General features: G+C 43.7%; 1 protein-coding gene across 1 annotated transcript in view; it reads left to right on the forward strand.

Moving 5' to 3' along the window:
• LOC109915613 (semaphorin-7A-like) overlaps positions 1-12,477 on the forward strand; it is a 45,602-nt gene that overhangs the window by 18,888 nt on the left and 14,237 nt on the right. The window contains exons 3-7 of the mRNA XM_048617014.1: positions 2,014-2,067; positions 3,608-3,706; positions 4,917-5,019; positions 5,106-5,216; positions 9,769-9,890. Coding sequence (XP_048472971.1) covers positions 2,014-2,067; positions 3,608-3,706; positions 4,917-5,019; positions 5,106-5,216; positions 9,769-9,890 — 489 coding nt within the window. The remainder of the gene's footprint in view (positions 1-2,013; positions 2,068-3,607; positions 3,707-4,916; positions 5,020-5,105; positions 5,217-9,768; positions 9,891-12,477) is intronic.

The raw sequence follows: 12,477 nt of genomic DNA on the forward strand, positions 1-12,477 counted from the left end.
CATCAGAAATGGGGGAGGGGAAGGGGGTTCTGAAATAAATAGGGAGAGAGTGGGAGGCGGATAGAAGATGGATAGTTGCAGTGGGAGAGAGATCCACTGAGGTCTTTCCGGAGGGAGGAGGATAACTTCTTCAAGGTAGGCATCCTTAGAAGAGGCTTCGCAGTGGGGTTAAAATTGTTTCAGAGCTAGTAGGAACTGCAGATGCTGGAGAATCTGAGATAACAAGGTGTAGAGCTGGATGAACACAGCAGGCCAAGCAGCATCAGAAGAGCAGGAAAGCTGACGTTTCGGGCCTAGACAACCTTCTATCTCATCTTTCAGAATCACCTCCAATAACTTACCCACCACTCAAGACAGGCTCACAGGTTTGTAGTTCCCAGGCTTCTCCTTACAGCCTTTCTTAAATAAAGGCACATTAGCCACCTTCCAGTCTTCCAGCACCTCACCCAGGGTTATAGATGATACAAATATTTCTGTTAATGGCTCCACAATTTCTTCCCTAACTTCCCACAATGTCCTGGAATACGCTTCATCAGGTCCCGGAGATTTATCCACCCTTATGTTTTCTGAGACCAATAGCACTTCCTCTTTTGGTAATGTGAACTGTTTTCAAAACATCAATATTTATTTCCCCAAATTCTCAAGCCTCCATTTCTTTCTTCACAGTGGTGCAATATATTCGTTATGTTTCCCATCACCTGTGGCTCAACACTTAGACCATCTCATTGATCTTCAAGGGGCTATATTCTCTCTCTTGTTGCTCTTAATGTACTTGTAGAATCTCGTTGGATTATCCTTAATCCTCAACTCCATTATCCTGCCTACTCCCCATAACTCTTAACCCATCTCTAATTAAAAATCTATCCATCTCCTTCTTCAGTCCCAGCAACCTCCTCACTCTGGGGGGAACAAATTCCAAAGGTTCAAGATCCTTTGAGAGAATTCTCTGTTTTAAATCTGCCAACCCATATCCTATAACAATGACCTCTTGTTCTAGGAGCAAATATTTGGTCAGCACCTGTGATATCTCACCATTGAAACTGGGACTTTCCAAGGCCAGTCTAATAATTTCTCCAATAGTTTAAGGGATAAATTAATTAGTAGGATGAATGTTATCAGTAATTGCTTTTATTATGTGCAGATAAAGGGGACTGGAACAATCTCTTCCCCCTGAGGAAATGCCGTTGAAGACATGTTTACCAGAACCTGACAACACATTAATCATATGCATTGTTAAAACATAAAGGCTTCGTTATTACTCAGACATGTGCAGAGGAAATGTCCATTTAGTCTTCATTTCTCAACCATATTTATAGCATTTGGAAACTTTCAGCTTTTTTCTTCTTGTTATTACACTGATAAGCAGTGATGATATGAATTTAAAAAGATTTACTCTCTGAGGGGAAATTGTAAACTAGAGCATTTTTCAGGGAGCTTTCTGAACTAGGAATCACAGGTCTTTCCACTAATTACTTGAATTTATGAGCCATGAGCCAATCTCATGTTTATTGTTTGAAAACATAACAAATGATGTAATGTTTCCACTTCCTTTTTGCCCTTGGCATCCACCCTTGCTCTAACCTTATGGGGCTGTGCTGTTGGATATAGCCAGTGATGTGGTATTTTATGGTGGGGGCAGGGAGTTGTGTGGTGGAGTTCAGCAGGGCTCAGTGTCAGTGTCAGTGTCATGTCCTGGTGCCCTATCTGACCCCTCAGGTGAATGTGAAAAATGGCATGACATCATTTACTGTGCTGGTTAATATTCATCCCTTAACCAACGAAACAGGCAATATAGTGAATTTAGAACAGCTTGAGTGGTACTACATAAATGCACTACAATAATGCCATCACTACAACCCACCGTAAGGTGTTACTCTCTCATTAAAATGTTGAAATGATGATATTTGTTGGGATTGGACTGTCAACAGTGAAACAATGGAATTCAGTCAGCTCTGTTACTTTTCATTATGAAAGAACATTAATCCCTAATAAACTTATCTCTTCACCTCCCAGATTTCAGTGCCTGTGGATGACGAATCCATGTCAGAATGCAAAAAGAAGAACTTGGTGAGTTCTGCTCCTGAGAAACTTTCAAATCTGTTTCACTTTGCTGAAACTCAAAAGTTAGACAATACCTCCCGGAAGTCTCTGTACCAGTTTTATAATCAACTTTTTATACAACTTGGTCTGTCTTTTTCCCGTCATGTTTGATTGTTTCTGTTTTGTAATAACAATCTCCTGTGGCATTGATAAACCCATTTCACAATCGGAGCTGCTCTTCCTGCACCATTCCTGAAATTTCACTCAGTTCCTGGTGATTTTGTCTCCTCAGTGATCTACCATAGCCAGTGATGACATGGAGCAGTCAGTGACGGGGCAGTTTTCCTGTGAATTGTGAACAGGAGATTGAATGGTTGTAAAGGGTGGATACATGGACGGCAAAATTACATGAGCTGTGAGCCTGGCACTTACAACAGTCCCTTATCTCCCAGAGACCACTGCAGTTGCCCTCTCAGTGGAGGGCACCTCATTGGGAAGGAGCCAGTTACTTATCCTGTCAAGTCCCTGAGGCCAAATGGTAGCGTCCTCATTTGCTGAGTTTACAGTCCAACCCTGGAATGTGGAGAGGAGGCAATGGACCAGCATTTACCCTTCCCAGCCCCTCCCATTGGTACCCACAAGCTTCCGAGAGAGGGAATGATCCAACCAGCAGACTCAACTCCAGGAGAAATTTAAAGGATTCTGAGATATTACACCCCCCCCCCCTCACCACGACCCCAGCACCCTGCCCCCTCCCCCAACTCTCAGCCCACAGCCCCTGGCCCTCTGCTTCCAAAACCCCTCACCGCACCTCCATGCCCCTATCCCCACCCCCCAGCCACTCTTCCCCCAGCTCCCAGCATCACCTGCCCCTTGGCCCTGCACCCCCGACCCCGGCTTATGGAATACCAGCCTGCCCCAGTCAGTGTCAACATTGAACAACCCTCTGGCAATAGGCTAGCTCTCCATATCCTACTTGTTGATGGACAATCAGCCACCGAGTGAACCCTCATTGGATGTCTGGCCAGCCAATGGAGCTTGTGCTTGTTTGAAACTGTGTCACTGGGGATTTATCTTGGGACATGGCTATCCAAGGAAGTTGCTAGATGCAGCATTTAGCTGTATGCCCTGGTGGAGGTGCAGATATGTTGTGATCGTTGCTCTTTCCTGACGAAATGCCAGGCTATTTCTCAGAAGCTGTCTTTCAATACCTTGTTAAAAATGTTTGCTTCAACCTGACATGGGCCAGGTCTGGAGCCCTGCCTCTTTCTCCCCAGCAGAACAATCTGGAGGCTTTGTGTGTTGAGAACAATTTTCAAAGTGTTGGTCAGGGTGTTGGTCATTCCCCATGTTTGGAATGTGGCCCTGCTCCCACCCTAAACGAAAGCTCCTTCTTCAGCTACAGCCACATTAGAATTGTGCAGTGAGTTTGGGCATGTTGTGGTGAGTTAGCATTGAGACTTTTCATATCAATGTATAGAAGCCTCTTGGAACACATTCCAAACAAAATGGGTTTCTTTGGTTTGCTGTTTCCTTGAAAATATTCATGGTCTTCATTTAACTTCAGGCATACTGTGAGAATATTATCATGGTCCTGCAAAGATTCAACAGAACTCGTCTTCTTTTGTGTGGAACCAATGCCCGGAATCCACGATGCTGGTCACTTGTAAGTATGTTTTGGCTAAAATTGACTGCCTATTCCTTCAAACTCAGCCTTGCACCTTAACGTTTTGGCAAAAGCTGCATAGAGAGACAAGATGGAGGGAGCTGGAACATACTGGGCTGAGTGATGTATCTGGATGATAGTGTATACAGGTGAGATTAGATTGCCTGCCTGTTATACAGCTGTCCTATTGGCCAGGCTAACTATTGAATGGCTACTCTGAGATTCCCCCAAAATCAAAGCTAACCTGCGTTCGACCTCCCCGCGCCCACCCCCCTACAGCCTCCCCCCACCTCCTCCAAGTCATTGATGGGGGAATGGTCTTCTTCAGCTTCTGAGCCAGTGACTGCCCGCTTGCCTTTTCCCTGTCTATGGATCATTGTTGCCAGATGCCAAGTGGTTCTGAACCAATCAGAGCTGGGAATTGACTTCAGCCCCATCTTCTTTTGGTGTATCTCCCGGTATCAAGGTCAAGGGCAGTGGGGACAGAGAACCGGAAGAGGGCAGGTTCTCTGTGGGCTTTTCATCTGTGGGATTGGGCATCGAAGGCTAAACCAGCATTTATTTCTCCATCCCTAAATTTCCCTGGAGAAGCTGGTGTTGAACTGCCTTCTTGAACTGCTACAGCGGTGTAGGGACACCCCCAGTGCTGCTAAGGAGGGATTTCCAGGATTTTGGATTCGTGCACTTTCAGGGAAATCTAGCAACTGATAATGAAGAAAATATTCTGAATAATTTCCTTGCCATCATCTTATTCATTTGCAAACCTGCACTTTGATGGCATTAGCTCCATTGAAATATGTCACTGGGCTGTGACATCAGTCTAAGGAAAATGATGTCCTTACTCTTAAAGAAAACTAATTTCCCATACTCCCTTTAATATGGCTGTGCATCTAAAACATTAGCCCAAAGGCAAAATCAAAGTATGATAAACCTATCGCTCAAATACTTTAGCAAGTGCTGTGGCTCTGAGCACACTTTTTTTCCAATGAAATGTTTTGAGGCAAGAAACCAGATTCTGGGGAACCTTGGAACAACAACAAGGAAATTGCTAGAGGGAACAAGACAAAGATTTATTGCCATTTACCATCCTATCAACTCTTTCCGCTTATGTAAAATTCCTACCTGTATGATTATTTGCCATGATGTGATGTATGATCAACCTGTTAATTTTAGAAAATAAAAATGCTGATGAACTGCAATGATTTTACAGAATAACAAAAATTTGAGTCAAATCATCAATGGAGGAGGACGCTCCGTAGGACGAGGATTATGTCCTTTCACTCCAAAACACGGCTTCACCTCATTGGTTGAAGGTGGGTCCCCTCGCAATTGATGCTCATATTCGTTCATTGATCAGGGACTCACTTACTGAGTGTGTGTGCTTGACTTCCAATGACAGGAGAAAAATTCTACTCAGCTGCCCCTGTATTTGAGAATGGAAATATAAATCTTCGAAGGTATATGGAACAGAGTCCGTCATGGTTACTTTCTGTTGATGAGTGGCTGAATGGTAAGCATAAACACAATCGCCTTTCATCAATCTTTTTGATGTCTCAATCCACACATATCAGCCTGTATCTCTCTTTCCCACGATCACTGCTATAAAGTTATGACTACTTCCCCCTCCTTCTGACCCAGTCTGTCATGGAAAACAATGAAATCAGATTCATCCTTTATTCATTCACGGGATGAGGGCGTCGCTGGCCAGGCAGCATTTATTGCCCACCCCTAATCGCCCAGAGGGCATTTGAGAGTCAAACACATTGCTGTGGGTCTGGAGTCACACGTAGACCAGACCAGGTAAGGATGGTAATTTCCTTCCCTAAAGGGCATTCGTGAACCAGATGGGTTTTTTCCTGACAATCGACAATGGATTCATGGTCATTGTTAGATTCTTAATTCCAGATATTTACTGGATTCAAATTCCATCATCTGCTGTGGTGGGATTCAAAGCCAGGTCCCCAGAACATTATTTGGGTCTCTGGATTAACAGTCCAGGATTAATACCACTAGGCCATCGCCTCCCCATTCACGACCATTGTCAGAGGTTCACTAACCAAGCACCAGACATCTGAGGAAATAAAGGCCTGTAAATTGTCTGCAGATTCCTGGAACATGGGCACTGAGGCCAACTGAACCCCCAAGCTTCCCCCACTTGCCCACCCCATCAACCATATTGTTTTCAGATCATGTCCCTCAGCACAGACTGGGGCTTGATTGCAGTGATTCAATGTCACCCCGAAACTTTATTTAATCACTGAGTTATGGGGAGACCATGCTGGTGATGTTGTCATGGTGATCCTGTCATGGTGAACTAAACAATAAGGAACTGTCTGTTTTGTTCCCTCGCTGTTTGCTTCCTTCCTTTTTTTTTATTGTTAACTGAAGGCCAGAATTTGCCTTGAGACAGATGGAACCCTGACCTCATTATTCCGCTTTGGTAGCATAAACTTAGACTTGATGAGGCCCAATTTGAGGCCCCAATGTCCTGACCAATGTCCAAACGGAAAGTAGATGAGACCATTTCTGTGGCATCCTTGATGGATGTCTAAAACAGGCGGCAGGTTCATAACACATAGAGGGAAGGGGCTTAAGGTTTATTTCTCATCCTTGCATAGGATTGGACCAGGCACTGTCAGACTTCTTTGGACTATCTGGGAAGGCCAAGAGTGACAGGAGGGCTTCCCTGATTTGCATGCCGCATGACGACACCTCCCTTCACTGGTTATAGACCCCTCTATAATGGCGAACCTTTACCAGGGCACTGGCCAGAGCAATCAAGCAGACACTTTCCCATTCTACATATGACTGATTTATTGGCCACAATAACAACAGGAAGTGTTGCTAAAACTCAACAGGTGTTGCAGCATCTGTAGTGAGAGAAACAGAGTTAACGTTTCGAGTGTGTTATGATTCCTCTTTGGAATTGAAAGGATCTGGAAAAGTGATGGGTTTTATGCTGTAGAAAAGTGAGGGGGAGGAGAAAGTGGAACAGATGGGAAAGGTGACCAGAATAGAGGGCAAATTGAATTCTAATGGTAGTAGAGGAATGAATTCTAATGGTAGTAGACAAATGAAACAGATCAGGAATAGGTGTTAATGGACAGTGTTATAGCTGCAAAAAGCATCAGCTAAATTTGCACAGTTATTCCAGAGGCTGGCAGAGATTGTTCAGTTTGTGATACTGAGGGAATCCTTAGCAGAACACATCTTACATTTTGGAACCGCAAGGACAAGAATCAATGCTCTCTTGTTGACCAATTATTAATAATCAATGTTGGCGTTCCGGTGGATAAACATTGAGCCATAATTATGAGCGTCAGTCTTGTGTACTGTTCAGTGATCGGTGCAACTGACGTTCCTCAAAGACAACAAACAGAATTACAGATAAAGAGATACGAGGGAAAGTAACTGAACCCCTCTTCCTTGTAATTTGATAAAGTAGGAAGTAGTGAGTCATTTGTACTGAGAAAAAGATTTTCATCATTCCTGTGTTGTAAATTGTGAAGCAATTCTATTTCAGAAGGGTGACAACATCAAGTGATATGATGCTGATGCCAGTGTCTTAGCGCTGTGATCAAGGGAGACAGAGTTTCACACAGGAGGAGTTACATGTTCGTAATCTTGTGCAATGATTTTTATTTGGACTTGGCAGAAAGTCACAGTGAGCACTTAGTAATTGCACCAACGGGGCCAGGGTGGATAAGCACAGACTCATCAGGAAAGGATGTTGAAACCTTTCACAAGCATACGGGAATTGTGAAATAATGAGGATTGGGAGAAACGGGGAGTTTCAAACATTTAAATTGTATGGAATGTAAACAGGGCTCCCTGCTTTTCACTATGTGGGTTCAAGTCTCCTCCCGCCGCCCTGCTCCTGAGATTTGCGCATACAGTCTAGGCTGGCACTATAGTGCATTACTGAGAGCGCGTGCCATCTTTTGGCTGACCTCTTCAATTTGTTTGTATCTATTTGCACTTTGTGAGATTGCTACATTTCACCACAAGATGTTCCAGTGCTTGAAACATTTATTTTCTGCCTCGTGTGATGAAACCTATTTCTTGAACATTGATTGTTACTTCTCTGTGAAGTGTAATATCTGGAACAGACCAGGTTCCAGAATAGGTAGATGGCACCATTCCATTCTTCCCTGTGATAGAGACAGGGCTTATTCAAGATCTCCAAAACATCATCCAGAAGAGTTCAGGAGTCACTGAAAAGCAGTTCCAGCATCAGACTAAATTGGAGACAGAGACAGGGACAGACTACACATTAGGAATGTTAACACTCTATGTTAAGAATGATGATTTTCTCTGGTCTTTAAATAAAGGTAACTGATCCCTAAACAGATCATAACATAATGTTATGATTTTGTCTGGAATAGCAACATAATATTGGTGATCTGGTCTGTGATAATAACATTATGAAAACAGGTGAGTCACTCTAATCGATACAAGATTCACTGAAGAGCAGATCACAGGTCAGAGACAGTTTTAGTCTGGGAGGGAGAGTCAGAGGAGTTGACTTGATGTTGGTCAGAAACGGTTGAAGCTGAAGCTTGCTTCCTTCAGGCTGCTGGTCACACAGGCATTTACAAGCATCAGAATAAAGGCTCCATACTGCAAGGGAGCTGTTATCAGCAATCTCCATGCGGTTAGGATGGGGAAAGCAATGGCCTTGTGGTATTATTGCTGGACTGTTAATCCAGAGACCCAGATAACGTTCTGGGGACCCGGTTCAAATGCCGCCACAGCAGATGGTGGAATTTGAATTCAATAAAATATCTGGAATTAAGAATGTCCTTTCAGGGAAGGAAACAAAACTGCCATCCTTACCTGATCTGGCCTACATGTGACTTCAGACACACAGTAATGTTGTTGACTCTTAACTGCCTTCTGAGCAATTAGGGAGGGGCAATAATTGCTGCCTAGCCAGCAATGCCCTCATCCCGTTAACAAAAAAAGAACTTGTAGAAGTTGTGAGGAGTTGAGAAGGCAGCAGAAGATGGTTGGTTATTAGAGCTCAGAATGAGCCATAGAAACCTTTGATATTTCAGTGCAGCTGAGAGTTCAGGGTGAGGGAAGCCCACAGGCAGTATTTGCTTGAAGCAGGAGAGAAATATTAGAGCCCAGAAAAGCCAGGGTGGTGCTATCTTACATAATCAGGTTCAGTGTAAAAGAGCTGGAGTTGTGGCCATGAATGCATGCAGGAGTTCAGTCTTGGGAATTCAGTAGAACACTACCTAAGGAGAAGAGATTGAACTAGCAGGACATGAGCATTCAGTGAACCAGTGCCTGGTCCTTGGGAGAATTCCAAGGGTAGATCCTCAAACATGAAGATTTATAATCCCTTGTGAATGAGGCAATGTTTCATTGAGATTTGGTGATTCACATTATCACTGTTGTTTAAGAACAGTGCTGCTCAGAAATCCTTAGGAACCATCTTGACTGCATTTACCATTGAGTGCTCTGTGGGGTGTTTGACCACAGTTTGTCTATGAACCCATTGTTATCCTGTGTTATAATTGGATGCTAGAGTATCAATTGTATGTGTAGTTTTATATATCAAACTTCATCCACTTGAAATGAAATTGAATTTGCTGGCCCTACCCAGATTTTACTAAACATTTGGTGGTCTTTCTAGAATGATAATGGATGTAAATGACACATGACACTTTGTTTCTCCCCTGTGTCTTGGTGAATATTTATCTCTCCATCAACATCATAAAACACAATTTGACCATTTCTCCCTTTGCCATCTGTGGAAGCTCATGTTGAGTAAATTGTCTGTTGTGTCTCCTATATTACAACAGTAACCAAACTTCTAACAATGGCCATAAGGTGCTTTCCGATAGACTGAGATAACAAATGGTGCTACAGAAATGCAAGCGTTTCTTTTAGAACCTCTCAACGCAGACTCCAGTCATCTTTAGTTTCTCATGTCTGGAGTTCCCAATTTAAGATGTATTCCCCTTGAACTGTTCCAGGCTGTGCCCTTGACTGTTCATATTGTGATATTATTGATCCATATTCCTGTTTCCTCCCTTCTGCCTCCTGTTTAGATCCCAGTTTTGTGGGAATGTCACCAACTGGTGACCATGTTTTGATGTTCTTCCGGGAAAGGAATTTGTCAGAAAACCTGGACATTGACCCCTGGATATCACGGATTGCTTGTGTGTGTAAGGTGGGTGAGTCCAACAGATGGAGTGACTGGTTTTTATTTTAAGCTGAGTGTTTCATATGTAGACTCTAACCTTCACTACAACCTGTTGTTATATTTGCCTGAGAGACAGGTGTTCAGCACTGTTCCTGGCTGTTATCAATGTTCTACAGAGCCCCTTTAGGGTGCTGTTGGACTGTCCCATCCCAATAATGGGCAAAGTGTTCATCTTCCTGACCTGATGGATTACTGAAGTTTCAGATTGGAACTCATAAGAGTAAACTCCTCAGTTTCACCACGTTTGCAGCAAGTGGATGATCCTCTTTATTTATAGCAATGTCATGTATAAATACATTTAACATTCATTCCCCAATATGTCTCAATCTACCTGCTTTGAAGTGAAACCATCTTGGCTGAATCCTAGGGCAGTTGCCATAGCAACGTGGAAGCAGGTGTAGATCCTTCGGCCCTTCAATCATGCCTCCATTCAATAAGGTCATGGCTGATCTGGCTATTGTTTCAGCTATTGTTTCTACTGCACTTTCCTGTCTGACCCCCATGACCCTTGACTGCCTTGTCTATCAGCCATCAAACTAATTCATCAAACAATAAACAAAGTTATCTTAACACGGCCTTGAATAAATTCAATGACCTGCAAACTCCACGACCTTCTTGGGAAGAGGTCAAAGATCACACATCATTGAAAACACAAGCTTTCGAAGCTCAGCTCCTTCCTCAGGTGTGGTATGAGAGAGAGGGTATAAGGCACAGAATTTATAAGCAGAAAGGTAACAACCCAAAAACTGTCTGCCTCTTGTTGAATCTTTAATCAGTTAGGAAGGAGACTACTGATTATTATGCAAAATTCAGATTCCTCTCAAGTCATTGTCCCAAGATAATTAAAGGTTTTATGAATTTATGTAAGAAGTGACATCTCAGGTCAGACATGCATTTTAGGTGTGAGGTCTTGCCTACATTTTAAACTGGTGTCAGGTTTTCTTTTTTTTGAGAAAAATAGAATTATCTGCAACTACACAAATATCTTGGATGAAATAATTCATGTGTGTGTCTGTGTATGTGAGATAAACAGAGTGTGCACATGTGTTTGTGTGTGTGTGCGCGCGCGCGCTTCAGAGACTGAAGCGTGAGGGAGTGTGTGAGAGAATGCATATGTGTGTGAGAGAGACAGAATATGTGAGGGAGGGTCTGTGTAAGTGTGTGAGTATATAGTATGGTGGGGTCACCTGTAGTGTGACACAAACCCGAGATTACGATTGAGGCTTTCCTCATGCTCAAGGATTTTGCATTGTCGTGTATCCTGAAGTCCACCTTGGAGGATGCTTATCTGCAGATCGGAGGCTGAATGGCCTTGACCACTGAAGTGCTCCCTCACTGGGAGGGAACACCCCCGCCAGTGATCGTTGCGCAGTGTCCATTCACCCGTTGTGATAGAGTCTGCATGGTTTCACCAATATACCGTGCGTCAGGGTACCCTTGCCTGCAGCGTATGAGATAGACAACATTGGCCAAGTCACATGAGTATCTTCTGTGTACGGGGTGGGTGGTGTTCCCATGTGTGACGGTATCTGTGTCGATGATCTGATCAGATGAGGAGAAACATGATGGACACCTGAAGGTGTGGAAGGATGCCCTCATAAGAACGGGATATGATGATCAACTCATCGATCGACAGTTCCGAAGTGCCACAGCGAAAATCTGTAATGACCTGTTTGGAAGACAGACATGGATACGACCAATAGGGTACCCTTCGTCATCCAGTACTTCCCTGGAGTGGAGAGACTATGCCATATTCTTTGCAGCCTTCAACATTTATCGATGACGATGAGCACCTTGCTACAATGTTCCCTACACCTCCACTCTCGCCTTCAAACAACCACCAAACCTTAAACAGACCATTGTTCACAGCCAATTACCCAGCCTTCGGGACAACATCAATCACAACACCACACAACCCTGCTATGGCAACCTCTGCAAAGACATGTCAAGATCATCGACGTGGATACCACCATCATGTGTGGGAACACCACCCACCACGTACACAGCAGATACTCATGTGACTCAGCCAACGTTGTCTATCTCATACGCTGCAGGCAAGGATGCTCTGAGGCATGGTGTATTGGAGAAACCATGCAGATGCTATGACAGCGGATGAATGGATACCATGCAATAATCACTAGACAGGAATGTTCCCTCTCAGTTGGGGAGCACTTCAGCAGTCAAGGGCATTCAGCCTCCGATCTTCAGGTAAGCGTCTTCCAAGGTGGACTTCGGGATACACAACAATGCAAAATTGCTGAGCAGAGGCAGATAGCCAAGTTCAGTACCCATGAGGATGGCATCAACCTTGATCTTGGGTTCATTTTTCACTACACACGCAGACACGGACACACACACACATGGACATGCACACACACACACACATTGACGCAGGCACACACACATTCTCTCTCACACATGGACACACATGAATTATTTTGTCAAAGATGTTTGTGTATTTGCAGATAATTCTGCTTTGCTCAAAAAATAAAACCTGATGCTAGATTAAAACGTAGACAGATTCTAAGCAAGACCTGACACCTAAAATGCATTG

The sequence above is a fragment of the Rhincodon typus genome, chromosome 36, assembly GCF_021869965.1.
Source record: "Rhincodon typus isolate 14 chromosome 36, sRhiTyp1.1, whole genome shotgun sequence".
NCBI lineage: Eukaryota > Metazoa > Chordata > Chondrichthyes > Orectolobiformes > Rhincodontidae > Rhincodon > Rhincodon typus.